Source organism: Lissotriton vulgaris, chromosome 3_1 (assembly GCF_964263255.1).
Source record: "Lissotriton vulgaris chromosome 3_1, aLisVul1.2, whole genome shotgun sequence".
NCBI lineage: Eukaryota > Metazoa > Chordata > Amphibia > Caudata > Salamandridae > Lissotriton > Lissotriton vulgaris.
In genome coordinates this window covers 192,691,820-192,710,985 of record NC_141689.1, presented here as the reverse complement: position 1 = coordinate 192,710,985, position 19,166 = coordinate 192,691,820, and the positions used below count along the sequence as shown (strand labels likewise).

General features: G+C 45.0%; 1 protein-coding gene across 1 annotated transcript in view; it reads right to left on the bottom strand.

Annotated features, from left to right (window-relative positions):
* Positions 1-19,166, bottom strand: part of NOL6 (nucleolar protein 6) — a 398,079-nt gene that overhangs the window by 312,168 nt on the left and 66,745 nt on the right. The window contains exons 2-5 of the mRNA XM_086960307.1: positions 9,039-9,272; positions 5,702-5,818; positions 2,507-2,686; positions 669-837 (exon numbers count right to left, since the gene is read on the bottom strand). Coding sequence (XP_086816433.1) covers positions 669-837; positions 2,507-2,686; positions 5,702-5,818; positions 9,039-9,272 — 700 coding nt within the window. The remainder of the gene's footprint in view (positions 1-668; positions 838-2,506; positions 2,687-5,701; positions 5,819-9,038; positions 9,273-19,166) is intronic.

Genomic DNA, 19,166 nt, shown 5'->3' with positions numbered 1-19,166 from the left:
ATTAAAATTAATTGGACATTCAAAGACCAGTAAACATTTGTTGATAAATAAATGTCGAAATATACCCATTGCAGCTTCAGTTTTTTATACTAAACACAAAATAAATTAGGATTACTACATATACAAATCGGCAAAAAATAAATGTGGATAAATACAGATGGAAATGTGAATTATACTTATGTAGTCTAAACGTCATCCAAAAGCAGCATTTATCTTATGCATGTTGCATTTTAAAGTGAGTTATTTATATGGACAAGATTTCCAGATTCAAGACTATTAAAACCTATAAGTGAGCAATCAAAATATACATAGAAAAAGTCTAAGACGGTCAATAAAATCCAGTATGAAACGACATGTCTGCCATATAGTTAAATTGCAGTTAAAGAACAACATTGAACAGCAGATTCCTCAACTCAAGAATATGCGGAAGAGACCAGACCTCTAAAGAGGGCACCCGCTTGCTTTGCAACAAGTCAAAGAGCCCACACTAGAAGCCATTTGAAATAAGGTCCAAATGAAAACAACAAGAACATTTCCTGGACATCTTGATCATCTTCCAGCATGAGTTGAAATCCGCTGTAAAAACACAATCATTTGGTGCCGCCCTTTTCAAGCTTCCAGGCTAACCTTGGAACTGAGAAAAACAAATCTGTTCCTTTTACACTAACCTTGCGGACGTAGGAGGAGAATCGGCTTCAGGTGGCTGCCATTCATGTAAGCGAAGGTCACGCTTCCAAATAACTTTTTCTTTGACAGGTGGGAGGCAATATGGGCCAAGTACAGGGCTCGCTTCCTATGGTAGCGCTGGTTTAGGTTGTCTTTGGCTTGGAAAATTTCCTATGCAGTTGAGATAAAGGGAAATACTTTGAGAACTACAGTAATTGAAAAACACCTCAGAGATAACCCAACAAATGCAATCAAAGTATGGCTAAGAATAATGCCATGGTTGTGTGGTGTAGTTTCACTTCCTTGGGAGGAGAGTTTTCCCTATTCTCTCTCGTATTACTAGTGTTGGAACCTATAAAGTCATTTGTTCAGTATATACGTTTCGTGAAGTGTATTGTCTTACTAATTACCCATTCTAACTAACTCTTAGGGATATGAGCCTTCAGGAACTAATGATATCTGGTTGTGTGTATATTGTCTTGGGCTATGTTGTTTTGACAGGCGTGTTTTCTAGCTGAGAAATAGAATATCACTTTTTAATTTCTGCGTAATGTACTAATGTCTTCCACGCTGTATTTTCGTACATTTATTGCTTTCGATGCCATCTTGACCAGCACCAGCTCACTTAGTGACTTCGTGTGGTAATTGATTATTAGACGCTCTCACCCACTAATGGGTTGCAAAGCACGCTCACCAGGGAACTGCCATTTCCCAGTACAAGCACAATATACCCACGTCCTCTCCTAAAGAGGGAGAAAGAACCATCTACATGCCTAGGAGTCATGTTCATTCCAGAGACATAACGGTCACTAAGGCAGCGGCCCAGAGGTATGGGTCCCAACAAACTTTGCAGTGTGGTTTTACACAACTTTCCCGACCTGAGACCAAATGTAGGATAGCATTTTCACCAACTTAATATCGGATACAAATATTCAGCTTACTCTATTATGTCCATTTGCTAATATCTGTATTTTATCAAGAATATTTGAATCCATGCATACCTGTATTAAGGCAGGTATAGTAGTAGCCCATTATCATAGGTAGCTAGTATGGATGTACATATTTTAGGTGCCTGGGGGCAGGACCAGGAGTCCACAGACATTTCTGTCATTCTGCAAAAGCCTTTTCTTCCAGTGAGTACATCCCACAGGAAGTGGTGTGTAATATCTGATCCTTTTCCCTTTCTCCATCAAGATACAGCTAAACTCACTTCTCTGGGGGCTAAAACAATCTCACCAGGGGTGCTCTCAAACGTACAGCTTAGGATAATTTATTACTGTATTTCAGGACTGAGACACCAAAGGCTAACCAACTTCCCTTAATTTGCCAATAAATGCAGGAAAATCCCTTAAAGCCGAACAGAAGCCCTATGGAGCAGCTGCCATAAGGCAATGCACAGGGCCAATACGACAGCCACGGACACAGTGTCCCAAAGCATGGCGTAGGGGCATGGGATGAGTGTGTACTGCTGGGAAACGCACGTTTGAAGTTGTGATATGTGGATTCTTTTATTTTACAGTTTGTTAATAGGAGTCAAGGTGTTGTAGGTCTTTTGAGATCTTAATCCAAATTACCTTTCGCACACCCACTAGATGAGAACCAAACACAGAAGGGTGTCACACATTAACAGTTCGTTTTTGCCAACAAATATATGATACAACGAAAAAACCTAGAATTCGATCTTGAAAACACTAGGAAAGAGGACTGAAACCTCATCCAGGGTACAGAGATAAATCAGTGGGGAAAAAGCAGAGATATGATTGAAAGAAAATGACAGGGGTGAATAGGAGTGGCAAGATTTTAAAGAGCCAAGGAGAAATCAGTCTGGTCACTCACTCACCTGTGGCATGGTAACTGCAACATCAACATTAATCTCCGGCAGGATGCAGGTATCGAGCAGGTAGCTTCCCACCACCTTCACTGAGACTGGAGGAAGGAATCTGAACTTTCCTTTAACTCTGAAGGGCACTTGCAGGTATGGCACCTTCACACCCTGGGGCAGCCAGGATTGATCAACTATCTGATTTACAAAAAAGCATATATGAAAATACAGCAATTGCCAATCAATCTAAAAACATAAATCACTGCAGTACACAATTTAATCCTTCAAAAGTAAGAACATTTTTCAACTTAGCTTTTCAGCTATGGGCGAATATGTTTTTTAAATCAATACTTTTGAAACAAATAAAGACAAGTACTATTAAGAAAAAGGAAAATAGTATGGAACAGAAGCCACAGTATACATGCAATCTTAATCGGTTGAGTGGTGGAACTGCAACATGATTGGATAGCGGGAATGTGCACTACAGTGAAAAAGCAGCATAATAAACAGCCATAAAGGATAATGAATATTTGGTGCAAATTTGTACAGAAGTGTCTCTCTGTGGGTGTTTGGGCACCAGAAGAAAATTTAGAAGCTATAGAAAACATTTGCTCTAGAGCTCCAGTGGCACTCACCAGAATAAGCATCAGACTGCATTTGGATATCAGCTTTATCCCGCTCAATGATCCCTGCACCTCCGAAAAAGAGACTAAGCCCCATTCTGCTCTGTTACTTTGAAGAATTTTTAATGCTTTTCTTTTAAAAAAGTGACTAAGACCCATTCTAAAGTCGGACCCCGAATTTTTTCTCAACTTTTTCACTTTTACACTTTGACAAGGACCAACCAGCTTGGCATATTGGACACAGGCTTCTTCGCAGTCGGTCTGAAATCCCTGCCTGGTCCCTGCCTATCGCTTCCATGGACTATTATTGACGCTTAGAGCTTTTGGTGCTATTTTCACTTACATTTTTATAAATTCATAACTTGTGTACCTCATATTGTATTTTTTGTATTTTGATTCCATGCCAATTAGCTTATTACATTTTTCTCTATTTTTATAAAATGAGATTTTATTGCGTGGAGTTTGTGACTTTGTAACTGTTTTGGAAATTCTAAATGCTTTGAACATTTGCTTTAAGTTAAGCCTGACTACTCTGTCTTATAGCTACCCGGGGTTGAGCCCAGATTTAAACTTTTGAAACCTTTGACTGTACCTTACCCATGAATTACTGTATTACTTGTGGTGGACTTCCATCCATCTTAATGAATAATTCACTTTCTTGCATTCGCAACATGTGGAGTTATGGGTGCCTTGTTTTGCAACAGTGAACGTTCATAGTACAGTCTTGACTCCATCTGAACTGATATCGTACAGTTAACTTCAGGCTATAGCCAGTCTACACTTGGTAAGATGCATACGTCACTCAATTTCACAAAACTGCTGAAAGATAAACAGGATCTCGATTATAAAAACATATTATAGGATTTTACCTAGTATGATACATGCTGCTATAGCCTAGTCAGTACCATACTGCTAAGGAGCAAAGATCAGAGGTCTTTACCCTGGAGACACATCTTCAGTATGCCTCTATTTCATTGTGGTGCATGACTTTCACGGCGTTAGTAAGGATTAATTCTGTACCACTGAACCCCCAGGAGACTAAAGTACATCACCAGATCGGTTTCCCTTGACAGGCGCGAGGGCATATTTTTGTGTAGTTGCTGACAAGTATGCATGGGTGTTTGTACAAATCATGGGCCGAAAACGTCACTTTTAGCTCGAACCATCAATTAATAATTGACACCTGCTCCTTCCAGCAAATAGAGAAATACTGTCTGTGAGCAAAGGTCCAGTGAAACCAACAGAGGCTGATGGATTCGATATGTTCATGAGCATAGAGAAACTGACACGGGCATCAAGATTAAGATCAACAAAGATATCAACATAAACATTAACACAAAAGGGTCACAACTGGAGCACACCCAAATAGAAAGATTCAGAATCAACGAGACACAAACAAACGAGAGAAGAAATGAAGTACAATATGAGCAGGAGGATGAATACACGACGACACTGGCTTCGCTTTTGCTTAATGCATGCGAATAGAAATGTATCCATACATATACTGACAAACGCACATAGGCATACAGATCTACAGAGAGCCATCCACATATAGTACACACACCTAAAGAAACAGATGGACAACGGCCACCAGACATGCGGATACACTTGCACAAAGTTCATCTGACCTACAACTAACCAGGCATAAGACCACCAAACGAACAGACAATCACACAAAAAGACAACGATCTACAGGTCACCATCCACAAAGACCAATATACACGCAGTTACTCATGAACACTAAACAGCAGCTATGCATGTACCGAGGCGCGCAGATCCACACAGACTCAGACACACCGTTCCCCACATTATCCATGTGTAGAGTCATGAAGTAAGACTACAGCTTCATGTCCACCTAGCTTTTAGCCCCAAATAGAGGAAAGTACATTCAAATTCTAAGTGGGACAAAATAGAGTTTCAAAATGTATGCAACCCTTGACCTTTCGTTCCGGAAACCATTTCCACTGAGTGATTGAATACTTGGTCTCCCTACCCAATCAATGCTTGCCTTTTGTTGAATTATCACTTGTAGAACACAAAAGAGCGCCCTACACATTTGTATCACTACAATTCAATACCTCATCTAGTCAACACATACATACACGCAAAGGACTGGTAGATCACTAGATGCACACTGCACTGTGTATCCAGTCATGATCACCTCTTTACAAGTCATAGTTAGGAGTGTTGGTTCAGTAGAAGCGAACACTACAACTCACTAAGTGCTTTGATTAAACAAAAATTATAAAACAAAACACACAGGACCTTAAATGACAATTCCATTTGCACTGCAGTCTGCAATAGCTAAATTTGTTAGATTTATTCTTCCACACAAAACATGCATTTTGGATTTACCATATCTAAGGAGTTTAAAGTCATCTGGCATTGTGCAACATAGCAGATGAAAAGAAAAGGTAAAATCTGTATAAATTCTTTTGAATTCTTCACTTCACATTTAGAACTGTAAAATGGGGCATTGCGTTAAATGCTCTGTGAATGTTGAGAACTACTGTCGCAGAAAAACATTTTCGACTGTCAAACCTATCCTACGTAAAGCAGATAGTTAACCAGCTGTACAGAAAGTGCTTACATCCGTTTCCTCAGTCTCAGGGACACTGGTCAGCAAAGAGTTGATTTCATGAAGGAAGGCATCAATGGTCTTTCTTTTCTTCTCCTTCAGTTTCACCTCATTCAGGAGCTCCTCAATCTAAAAGAGAAGTTGAAGTGAATGTATAGGATGAAGACCTCTAATGATCTGGAAGGAGATTCACAGCATCACTGGCAAAGACAACACACACTACCAGGTCAGGAAGAAAGAAAGAGCAAGGCTGAAATTCTAACCCTCTGGCAAGGTAATATTCTGAGGGGTTTCAATGAGACAGCAAATCTTCATGCGCCTCACTCTATTCAGGACTGCTCTGGAAATTCCACGCCAATCATATTGGAGAAAGGTGAGTTTTTAGTGGAAGTATATGGTCCAGTTCTACCAGGTGGCGTGGCGCTTCAGTATGACAATAGCTCCAATAGTGTTACGTGCGATTTGTGGCCATGTCAGCTATGAAAGGACTTTGAAAGGACTTTGGAGAATGCAGTATATAGAGATAGATAGATAACCACAGAGAGTGCCCATATTAATTGAGAGCCCTTCAAACACTTCTCAGCTGAAGAACTCTCAAAAATGCACCCTGAACTCCTGCAGCCTACTTCTCTTAGTAGTAGTTTTAACTGTTCATTGACCTACTCATCTCAGTTCATAATCAATTGTATGTTTTAGGTATTTAGGATTTTCCTGTGGACATCCAACTCAAAAGACTATCCTTGCCTTCTGTAAAAGTAATCTTCAAACAGGACTTACCTCAGGTTGTTTTTTTAACATTATTTGCTAATTCTTATCCTGGGCATCTACTAGAACTGCCCTGACCCCATAGCCAATAATATTGGTGCTGTGTATCTTATGCTATTTAGGGGACCACAAAACACCGCTGTTTTTTTCAGACACTACAGTGAACAGTATCATCTACAGCATTTGTTATCTCTATAACCTTCATGAAAAATGGATGTATCGAAGGACACTTTGAATTTAATCAAGCAAAAGTAATGTAAAATGATTTGTACACTCGGTTTTTAACAATTCTGAGAAAATGAAGTAAAGTCCATCCTTGAAAAGGAATACATCATAGTATTCATGTATTGTGCTGATCATCACCACATTAATATAGAGATGTAGACAATGTCTATCTACCATCGTTGTTAAACTGATATAAGTATTTTGTTCATTTATAGAAAATCGACGTGGGTAATAAATTTCAGCCTAGGTCTTGAAAGTTGTATTTATAAGTTTTTTTTATTCATCATCATTACCAACAGTGTGTAGCTGTAGGATAAAGTTAAAACTGATGGTACAGAAGCATCCGGCCTTACAAGTCTACGTACCAAACGGTGGCCAATGTGGTCATCCAACTCCAGGCAGTAGCCACACAGTACAAGAAAGTAAAGCAGCTGAGGTCCCTTCAAAGATGATCAGCGCTTTCCTTGGATGATGCATTACCCGTCCAACAATCGAGATGACAAATTAATATTTCTGGGATAAATCAGTCTCACAGGGACCATAAAGGTTTGCCAGAAAAAATCCCAGTGAGTCTAAACACCAACTGTGTGTTTTTTATAGGTTGCATTGCTTGCACCACTGCCTAATTTTCTGCTCCTTCTTTCTTTTCTCTCCTCAATACCATACTTGAACATCTTCCTGAATTCCATTCCCAAATGGCTTTTAAGGCCTTGCTTCCGACTGTTCACCATTGTTTTAGACTTGTTTCTATCCACTACAAACAGTTTCAGGTTCTATTTGGTTTCAGGAAGGAACCAATTGTAATTGGAAAGGAAGAACCACCACACACTTGATGCAGGCAGTTATCATTTTACAGTATTAAAATCAAGTTACATATGTTATGCTTCTCACAGTATTTTAACAACAGTCTCTACTCAATGTGCTACTCCTGACATTTCAAGAGCCACAGATTAATACTAAACGCACTTAGTCCCTCTTTCGGACTGGCTCATAATTCTAAAATCAGCTCCTGGCGGGAGTTAAGAGGTAAACTCAGGAATTACGTGTTTTGCAGCATAAATGCCACTTCTTTTCTTTTTCCTCCCAGACATTTTGACAGCTAAAAGCAAGAGCAACTATGTAGCCATCAAGCTGCAGGTATTTTGGTCACTTCTATTATTTCAGAGAGTGACATAGGCCCTCTCAGGTTGAAATATATTTTAGCAGTGATGTGCTTCAACCGGTCAATGCACACAATTTCTTATGCGGCCTGGAGAAGTTCATGATTACTTTCAAAACATCATCTGGAAAAATGTGTTTCAGAAAACTGCGAAGTTGGTTCACCGAGAAACCTTTGGTGAGCCCCACTGTGAAAAGATGTGCAACAGTATCTGAAAACATGCGACTTTCAAATGTGTGACAAACCTAATAAGTAACCAGGAAGTCTTTCATAGTCATGGTTAATTTCTGAAACACCATAACTTAATGTATTGCACATCAGAAAGTCAAGGTTTGAAATCAATCATAGTACTTGTGCACAACTTTAGCAAAAGTCGATAGTAGCATCACCAACTTAGTTGTGTATTTTTTGATTTTTTTTTGCAAAATGACACATATGCCTTGAACTCTCCATGTCTTGCGAAATTTGCAAACCTGAGAGGCCATTTTGTATGAGCGGAATACTTGAGCTCATTTGCATTTCTGGACCGAGCAGCTCTCATCTTGTGCTACAGTGAAATAAATCATGTTCCTCAATAGTACCTTCTGTGTTTCCACTGAGATCCATCCCAGAGCCCCTGAAGTAAAGCCCATTTTACTTTTCGTGTGAAGTGTGAACTGCAGGTGGACAGATTGCCAACTCAGTAAGCATCTGCACACTGCTAGTTTTGGCCTGGCTCATTTCATTTTTAAGGCTCTGCAATGCACCAGAGCATTGGACTCACCAGTGTTTAATGGTAGAAGAACGGTGAAGTTATCCTTAAAAGCTGGAAGATTTGAGCGATTTACAACAAAAAAAGGACGAAATCGCATTTGTGGTTTCTATCTTTCACCCTCTAAAAGGGGCAATGTCTTTATAACTGAATTACTATTTTGTCTGCTGACCAAATACCCACCACTAAAGTTTCCCAGCAACAAGCAATCCTTCACCACTTTCTCATACTTCCTATTCAAAGTTTCACTTAAGTCAGGAACATCAGGGAAAGGTTTAAGACATAAAGCATCATCATTCAGATACATCAGAATGTGATCATAGTCTTTGCATAAAATAATGTCCATAAGGAACGTTGAAGGGAAAATTATTATATTATATGGCATCCCTATAATGCTTAAATGGAGCTACCCCATCTGGCTGTATAACTGATGGAGCCTATTCACTCACCTGCATCCGGAGGAGGTTGGAGTGGAAGAGATTCTCAGTCTCCTTCAGTTGATTGAGCTCCTCATTGGTTGGTGGTTTGTACAACTCAGCCTTGCTCATCTTCACTGGCCTAAGGAGCCCACCTGCTGCAGGGTTTTTTGTTTCTGTCGATTTCACATTACCCTTTGAAGATGTTTGGTCCATCTCATCTTCTTCCAGATCATCCATCTGTCCTTCATCAACATCTTCTGCAACCTGAAAGTTGTAAAACAATTTCAAACAGGTTAAAACTGTATTGTTATTTCCAGTGTGTCAGACTCTAGGACATATGCAGGGAGCATACCACCTCCCCACCATCACTACACAATGTGTTACACGTTGGTTGGTAGTGAAAGGACGAGAGAACTCAATGGGACACTTGCTGCGAATTACGGGTAAATTACATTTTCCAATCACATTTACTTCTTATGTTCCTCGTACACACCTGGTAAAATTTAGCATTTTATTTCATAAATGTATTTATATAGAGCAAATCTAGATACTAGGTCAGCACAGTATAGTTATATTGGTTTTTGATAGTTAGAGGAAAGCGGAACAAGAATTACAGACATGCCTGTGCCTAGATTGCTAGGAGAATGTTAAGAAGGTGGATTTTTAGGGCCTGTTGAAATATCATCATGTTAGTTTTCTGGGACCTGGTTCCAGGTCATTGGTGCATGGTTGAAGCATGCTGGCTTCATTCGACTTCCAAGCTCTCCAGCAAGAAGTTATATTTGCCCTGAGTGTTCCTCTTATCCACCAAGAAGTGCAGCCTACAATTCAGATAAGTGGGGAAGCCAAAATGTAGCACTTTTTTGTATGATGGGTCATTTTATAGTCCATTTGGACCAATTTATTTGAACCTCGACCAATTCGAGCTGCCAAATAAAGAATTACTTTAGAAGCGACAGAGTGGGGTTTGAGAGAGCTGCAAGTACAGAGTTGCCCAAGTCAAGGTGATAGAAGACTAGAGCCTGCAATGATGTTTTGGAGTGGGTGCCATTTTCTTAAGTAGAACTAATTGGAATGAGGCAGATTTTTAAAGTTGTTCTATGCAAGGTATCTTAGTGAGAGTTTGATCAGTGGCGAAACCCATTTTGGCAGAGTGAAACCCATTGATTTGGCAGAGAGAATCAGTTTCAGAGTAATGTCGAGGTGAGAGAGTGGAAGGAGACCTAACTGGACTGGCATATGTATTTCTGGAAAAAATGTTTCACTGCATTTAGTTTCAGGGTGTAGGACCTCACTCAGTCAGAATTCATAGGAAGGATTGTAAGGTTACGAGTTGTGTATCATCACTGTAATAGAGTTTAATCGGGGCTGCTACAATGTCTGATGGACAAAAACACCCCGGAGGTCGAACTGTCTCCTAGCTGATGCCAATGCGGTCAGACCTCCCTATTGAAAGTATTGTAAAGTATTACATCAGAGCCCTCTTGCTTTCAGACGGCTTTTAAAATCTTTTTTTTTCCTAAGCCAATTCCTGTGCTTTCCAAACATACATGTGTTTCAGATCAAGGTAGTGTTTACCCTCTGCTGCATCTTTACCATAATGCAAACTCTTACAAACTATTCTGTACAATCTTCCATGCTTTGTTGCTCTTCCACGAATCCCCACGGCTACACATACATTTCTAAGTAACAATGTATTTATTCAAATGTTTTATGCACTATTCAAGTTGATTTGTAATGAACCCCAATACCTTCTGCCTATGCATGAGCAGCATAGAACACAAATAAACAAAGTTGAGGCAGTTACAGAAACAGATGAGGAAGGTGTGCAACAGTGATACTGTGGAGCAGTGGCAGAGTGAGGACAGGCAACTTTGTCTGTGTCTCTGTAGGGGCAGATGAGTAACTCACCAGTTTATTTTTTTGAAACATATTTTATTAAGTGTTTATAATAATAGCATTACATTTCAACAGTGCAAATCAAGTCAGCTGACATAAGCTCTGTTGGACTGTTCACTGCAAGTATCATCCAAGCTGTTCGTTAAGTCTACAAACTATAGAATTAGAACATCAAACTTCTTTCCCTTTCCACCGTGACCCCGTGGATTAACTAACCACTTTAACATGTCCCGATTCAACTGAGCTGGAGAGCCTTAATGGGGCATCAACTTTAATTTTTATTTTTAAGTAATAAGCGTGTTTGCTATAAAACTCTGGCTCGGATGCAAGATGCTAGCATTGGCAAACCTATTATCTCCGGGCTCTAAGAGGTAAAGCTTCCGGTGTTGCAAATGTTTTTCTCACTACCATCATCATCATCATCATCACGCATCCACATGCGTGGCCAGCAATATAGGAATAAATGGCCTTTAACTTCCCTGCTGGCCCGTTTCCGCCGCTGTGCGGTAAACAAACGAACAGGGGCGGGCCATGACGAACCCCAGCCGTCATCAGCACACGAGCACCGTAGTGCATGACGGCTGGGGTTCGTCATCAGCATGGAAGGGGTTAAGAGTTAAAAACAAAAACAAAAGTGAAAAACAAAAGAAGCGAGCAGTCAGGTACCATGTTCCGACTAACAGGCACTCGTAAAATAAATAAATAAAAACTAACAAATGAGATTATTTAAAAACTAGGCAGGGAAGGGGAGTAAATAAAGAACTCGTGGTAGCAGAGGAATAAGCATGGGACAAATGAAGAAAACACATTCTCGCAGGCAGTGCTAAAGAAACAAGCATTTGCAATGCAATAGGTCTCACATTCTTCAGAGTTAGAGATGTTGGCGTTGTAAATGACAGTGTCTATTAAACAATGTTTTTTGGTTTGTAGTGTGGTGGATGTATGGACAGAGACGTAGCTGCAACACTGTCTAGAGCAGGGATACTCAAAGTACCGCCCAAGGGCTGCATGCGGCTCCCTGGTGAACAGCAGTACTGAGCTGCTGCTCACCTGACAGAGCAGGAACATTCAGAAAGTACAACAAACAGGCACACTTTATTTACACGTTTTACACATTAGCTAAAGTAACCCTAAGGAAGAAAAGAAGGTGCCTTAGACAACTTATCTTTAGGAACATCTTTAGTTTGAAAGACATCTTTCACCAAACATGTAAAAACATGATAAACTTTCTACAAACTTCAAAAAAGTGTATTCTTTTAACATTCATGAGCGCTTAACCATAACAGATCAGATTGTCGCTGCATTGAGAGGCATTTATTAGCAGTGATAGTTTTCAACCATGATCTTGGAAACACTCATGCCGCCCCCATTCTGAAAACAATGCCACATTAGAAATGAATGCTTTAACTTTAATTCTTGGTGCTTGAGAATAGAGCATAAGTGGCAGACTGAAGTCGTGAAGAAGGCTCTGTTTGTTGTCCACACCATGCATATGCTTTGCGTCCCCCCACTCTCACCTTTCATCACCCGACCATCCCATTGCTGACATCGGTGCGGCCCTCAGGCATGCTACAGAGAGCACTTTGCGGCGCCCTAGGAAATGTTTGTGAGTACCCATGGTCTAGAGGACTAAGAATGGGGAATTACCACTGGGAACAGATACAGCTGCCGGACTGCCTAGAGTACTTAGAATGCAGGAATTAACGACTGGACCAAAGAAGCAGCTGCACCACTGTCTAGGGGACTAAGAATGAGGAATTTCCACTGTGACTAGAGACAGCTGCAGTGCTGCCTAGAGGACTGAGAATGAGGAATTACCGACAGGGCCAGAGAAGCAGCTAGTAGCACTGTGTAGTGGACTTAGAATGAAGAATTACTGACGGGACCAGAGAAGCAGCTAGTAGCACTGTGTAGAGGACTTAGAATGAGGAATTACCAACATGACAAGAGAAGCATCAAGAAGCACTGCTTTTTTTCCATTGAGTAGTACACTGGGTTACTTTTTTGTCTATATGGTTCTTTCTTTCTCCTTTCTGTAACTATATTTTGGGTACTCTTTTACGGGCGACAGGCACGCTGCTAGGGGGGGGGTAAGCCATAGCCTCTGCAGGGGTGCAGGGTAGGGGGGGGGGGTCCTCTTTTTTGTTTTATTGTCCTTTCGTAGTTTCTATGGGTCCTTTTTCCCTCATTTATCTATTTCTTTGCTTCCTTTATCTTTTCTTGCTTTTCTTGGGTCAGTATGGAGGTCAAGTATTGCGCCTCTTGTCGTATCTGTATTATGGGATATTGCTAACTTTATTAAGGTGGTCTTGCGTTTATGGGGTGGGCGATGACTGGTGCGAAATGGGATTCGATATTCCTTTATCCTGATATGTGTATTGTAGCACCGGCACTCCGATAACAAATAGTAGCTCAGCGGACATCCCGACGCGTGCATTGCCCACCCTTTGCCCTTAAGTTGATTGTATGACATCTGATCCTCTTTATTATATATTTTAAAATGAACCTTATCTGATCCTTTAACTCAGTGGTCACGCCTATTCGAAGTGCCTTTGTAATATATGCAGTACGTTGTAATGGTGAACTACTGAGGTGCTCTCTGGTTGACGAACGTGCTACAACTTGATTTCGAGGCCGGCCAGGAAGGTTGTAGGCCCGTAACTGTATTCATACGATGCACAATAAAGGTTTAAAAAAAAAAAAAAGCACTGCCTACAGAATTAAGAACGAAGAATTACCACTGGGACCAGAGAAGCAGCTAGCAGCACTGGCTAGAGGACTAAGAATGAGGAATTACAACTGGGAACAGAGACACATCTGCAGCATTAGCTAGAGGACTGAGAATGAGAAATTAACACTGGGAACAGAGATACAGCTGCAGGACTCAGAATGAGGAATTACCACTGCGACCAGGGAAGCATTTAGCAGCACTGTTTCGAGGAATAAGAATGAACACTTACCACTGGGAACAGAGTGACAGCTGCTGCACTGTCTAGAAGGCTTAGAATGGAGGAATTACCACTGGGCCAAGAGAAGCAGCTAACAACACTGCCTAGAGGACCTAGAATGAGAAATTACTGACTGGACAAGAGAAGCAGCTAGTAGCACGACAGAGGACTAAATGCGAAATTACCACTGTGGCCAGAGACACATCTGCTGTACTGCTTAGAAGACTTAGAATGAGGAATTGTCAACAGGACCAGAGAAGCAGCTACAGCACTGTCTTGAGCATTTAGAATGAGGAATCACTACGGGGACCAGAGAAACAGCTAACAGCACTGTCTAGAGGATTTAGGATAAGGAATTACCGACCGGACAAGCTGCTAGCAGCACTGTCTAGACGACTTAGAATGAGAAATCACCAACTGGACCAGAAAAGCAGCTAGTAGCACTGCACAGAGGACTAAAAATGAGGAATAACCACTGGGATCAGAGAAGCAGCACTGTCTAGAGCATGGGTACTCACAGCCCAGCAAGCCTTCCTTGGCGGCCCGCGGACCATGCAGACATCGTACCTGTTTTTTTTTTTTAAGTGTGTCAGTAAATACCGCCAGACTCCGAGAGAGACTGCTCTATGGGGGCCGGTAGATTCCAGGATAGAGTGCAGAGGCAGGGGAGCTAAGACGAGGTGGAATACAACAAAGCCTCATAACAAGTAAATAGTCTTTTAAAGACCTGTGAAGTTGTGTGTCAACCCGGGAAGCGGTCTCAGCCCAGGCTGACACACACCCGGGGTGAGGTGACAGAGGACAGCAGGGTGTGAGAGCCAGTAGGGAGTGAGAGCCCGGTGAAATGGCAGAGGGTGGCAGGGGGCAGGGAGTGAGAGCCAGGTGTGGTGATGGAGGGCTGCAGGGACTGAGAGCTGGCTTATACATTACACAGGGAGAGAGGGGAGTGGGCGGGGCTGTTTCTGGGCTGGTGACGTGGACGTGTAGACACAGTAGTGTGCATTGCCTGAGGCACAAAGAGAGATATGATAGACAGAGACCGAGGTAGACAGGGACAGACTGACAGAGGCAAAGACAGGCAGAGGCAGAGACAGGCACGGAGAGAAGAGAGGGAGGGAGGTAGACGGAGAGAGGGAGGGAGGTAGACGGAGAGAGGGAGGGAGAGAGACGGAGAGAGGGAGGGAGAGAGGGAGAGAGACAGAGAGGGAGGGAGAGAGACTGAGAGGGAGAGAGGGAAGCGGAGAGGGAGACAGAGAGGGAGGGAGAGACGGAGGGAGGGAGAGACGGAGGGAGGGAGAGACAGAGGGAGGGAGAGACAGAGGGAGGGAGGGAGGGAGACAGAGGGAGGGAGGGAGGGAGACAGAGGGAGGGAGGGAGGGAGACAGGGAGGGAGGGAGGGAGACAGGGAGGGAGGGAGACAGAGGGAGGGAGACAGGGAGGGAGACAGGGAGGGAGGGAGGGAGACAGAGAGGGAGGGAGGGAGGGAGACAGAGGGAGGGAGACAGAGAGGGAGGGAGACAGAGAGGGAGGGAGGGAGACAGAGGGAGGGAGGGAGGGAGACAGAGGGAGGGAGGGAGGGAGGGAGGGAGACAGGGAGGGAGGGAGGGAGACAGAGAGGGAGGGAGACAGGGAGGGAGGGAGGGAGACAGAGAGGGAGGGAGGGAGACAGAGAGGGAGGGAGACAGGGAGGGAGGGAGGGAAGGAGACAGAGAGGGAGGGAGGGAAGGAGACAGAGAGGGAGGGAGACAGGGAGGGAGGGAGGGAGACAGAGAGGGAGACAGAGAGGGAGGGAGACAGAGAGGGAGGGAGGGAGACAGAGAGGGAGGGAGACAGAGAGGGAGGGAGGGAGACAGAGAGGGAGGGAGGGAGACAGAGAGGGAGGGAGGGAGACAGAGAGGGAGGGAGGGAGACAGAGAGGGATGGATGGAGGGAGACAGAGAGGGAGGGAGGGGGGGAGGGAGACAGAGAGGGAGGGAGGGAGACAGAGAGGGAGGGAGACAGGGAGGGAGGGAGGGAGACAGAGAGGGAGGGAGGGAGACAGAGAGGGAGGGAGGGAGGGAGGGAGACAGAGAGGGAGGGAGACAGAGAGGGAGGGAGACAGAGAGGGAGGGAGGGAGACAGAGAGGGAGGGAGGGAGACAGAGAGGGAGGGAGGGAGACAGAGAGGGAGGGAGGGAGACAGAGAGGGATGGATGGAGGGAGACAGAGAGGGAGGGAGGGGGGGAGGGAGACAGAGAGGGAGGGAGGGGGGGGGAGGGAGACAGAGAGGGAGGGAGGGAGGGAGATAGAGAGGGAGGGAGGGAGGGAGATAGAGAGGGAGGGAGGGAGGGAGATAGAGAGGGAGGGAGGGAGGGAGATAGAGAGGGAGTGAGGGGGGGAGGGAGATAGAGAGGGAGGGAGGAAAGGGAGGGAGAGAGATAAAGAGGGAGGGAGGGAGGGAGGGAGGGAGACAGAGGGAGGGAGACAGAGAGGGAGGGAGGGAGACAGGGAGGGAGGGAGACAGAGAGGGAGGGAGACAGGGAGGGAGGGAGGGAGACAGAGAGGGAGGGAGACAGGGAGGGAGGGAGGGAGACAGAGAGGGAGGGAGACAGAGGGAGGGAGGGAGACAGAGAGGGAGGGAGACAGAGAGGGAGGGAGGGAGACAGAGAGGGAGGGAGGGAGGGAGACAGAGAGGGAGGGAGGGAGGGAGGGAGGGAGAGAGGGAGGGAGACAGAGAGGGAGGGAGACAGAGAGGGAGGGAGACAGAGAGGGAGGGAGGGAGACAGAGAGGGATGGATGGAGGGAGACAGAGAGGGAGAGAGGGGGGGAGGGAGACAGAGAGGGAGGGAGGGGGGGGAGGGAGACAGAGAGGGAGGGAGGGAGGGAGGGAGATAGAGAGGGAGGGAGGGAGGGAGGGAGATAAAGAGGGAGGGAGGGAGGGAGGGAGATAGAGAGGGAGGGAGGAGGGAGGGAGATAGAGAGGGAGGGAGGGAGGGAGACAGGAAGAGACTGAGGGAGACAGAGAGGGAGGGAGGGAGGGAGACAGAGAGGGAGGGAGGGAGGGAGAAAGAGAGGGAGGGAGGGAGACAGAGAGGGAGGGAGACAGAGAGGGAGGGAGGGAGGGAGAGAGGGAGGGAGGGAGGGAGGGAGACAGAGAGGGAGGGAGGGAGGGAGGGAGACAGAGAGGGAGGGAGGGAGGGAGACAGAGAGGGAGACAGGGAGGGAGGGAGACAGGGAGGGAGGGAGGGAGGGAGGGAGGGAGACAGAGAGGGAGGGAGACAGAGAGTGAGGGAGACAAATAGGGAGGGAGACAGAGAGGGAGGGAGACAGAGAGGGAGGGAGACAGAGAGGGAGGGAGACAGAGAGGGAGGGAGACAGAGGGAGGGAGACAGAGGGAGGGAGACAGCGGGAGGGAGACAGCGGGAGGGAGACAGCGGGAGGGAGACAGAGGGAGACGAGACAGAGGGAGGGAGACGAGACAGAGGGAGGGAGACGAGACAGAGGGAGGGAGACAGCGGGAGGGAGTGAAACGGAGGGAGGGAAACGGAGGGAGGGAAACGGAGGGAGGGAAACGGAGGGAGGGAGGAGGGAGGGAGGAAGACGGAGGAAGACGGAGGAAGACGGAGGGAGACGGAGGGAGCGAGAGGGAGACTGAGGGAGAGAGGGAGAAGGAGGGAGAGAGGGAGAGAGAGATGGAGGGAGGGAGAGGGAGAGGGAGGGAGACGTAGGGAGAGGGAGACAGGGAGAGAGAAGGAGACGGAGGAAGATGGAGGAAGAGGGGGACGGAGGGAGAGGGAGAAGGAAGGAGACGGAGGGAGAGAGGGAGAGAGTGAGATGGAGGGAGAGAGTGAGATGGAGGGAGAGAGGGAAACTGATAGGGAGACAGGGAGAGGGAGAGACTGACAGAGACAGAGAGAGATGTGTGTATGCCGAGTCTGGTGGCTCAGTGAACGAAGGCTTCCACTGCAGGGGCCTGTGTTCAACCTCATGGACACAGGCTTTTTTTTTTATCTAGCCTCGCCCCCTCCCCCACTGGCCCCACCCCCACCGGCGCGGCCCTTGGCCACAAACCACACTGTAAATTTGGCCCCTGAGAGAAAGTTTTTGAGTACCCATGGTCTAGAGGACTTCAAATGGGTAATTACCACTGGGGCGAGAGAAGCTGCTGCAGCATTGTCCAGAGGACTAGAACGAGTGATTACCCCTGTGACCAGAGACACAGATGCAGCACTGCCTACAGGACTTAGAATGCAGTAATTACCAATGACACCAGCACAGCCTGGAAAGCTTAGAATGAGGAATTACCAATGGGACCAGAGAAGGAGCTAGCAGCACTGTCTAGAGGACTTAAAATGAGAAATTACTGACTGGACAAGAGAAGCAGCTAGTAGCATGACAGGGGACTAAATGTGAAATGACCACTGTGGCCAGAGACACATCTGCCTGGAAAGCTTAGAATGAGAAATTACCACTGGGACATAAGAAGCAGCTAGTAGCACTGTCCCCATTTATTTAAGTATGCAGTCCACTGCGGGAGATGTGTCAGTGCTTAATTTGTCCACCAACATTTATTATTAAGAAGTGCACTTAAATTTCATTTTCAATCTTGAACCCAGGGAAAATAGGAAAATGCAATGAAAGGGAGAAAAAAGGGAGAAAGAAGGAGGAAAGTAAAGAAAACAGTGACAAAGAGTGAACGCAAGGATAAAGAACTTACAAGAGTGAGCTAAAAATATAGGAGGTGTATGGTAGTGGAATGAGGAAGCATGAGGCAGAATGAAAACTAGCCAACGGTGATATTTGGAAGCTCACAGCATTTACCAGTATGAGCAGTGGGCTCATAAAAAAAAGTAGGGCCCCAGCACTTCTGTTTTTTTTTTTTTACACATGTTACACACTGGGTGGTGTGAGGAGGACTTGTGGATATCAGAAGTATGGAATTATGTGGTTTTTCAGACAAGGCTACACTAGGATGTGGGGTGGATTCCATTCTCTGATGTAGATGGCGCTGAGGTGATGTCTGCAGGGTGGAGTGTTGAGTGTATGTTGAGAGCTTGAGTTATAGTAGATGCCCTGCTGTTGGTTTGCGAGTAATGATGGTTGATCTATATCCCATTATCAGTAGTAATTTTCCTTTTATTCTGGTGCTGGAATTGAGTGGGAACCAGCTAGATTCTGGCAGCTATTTCTGAGCAAGTCCCAAGACTCTGCCCGAAAGTGACCTGATTCTCTGAGGAGACACATGGGCACATTAGCGGGTTCACACACTTGATTTCACTTCAGCAGGAGAAGTTGCAGTATTCAGGTGGGCATAGCCCTGCAGTAAAAGGCTC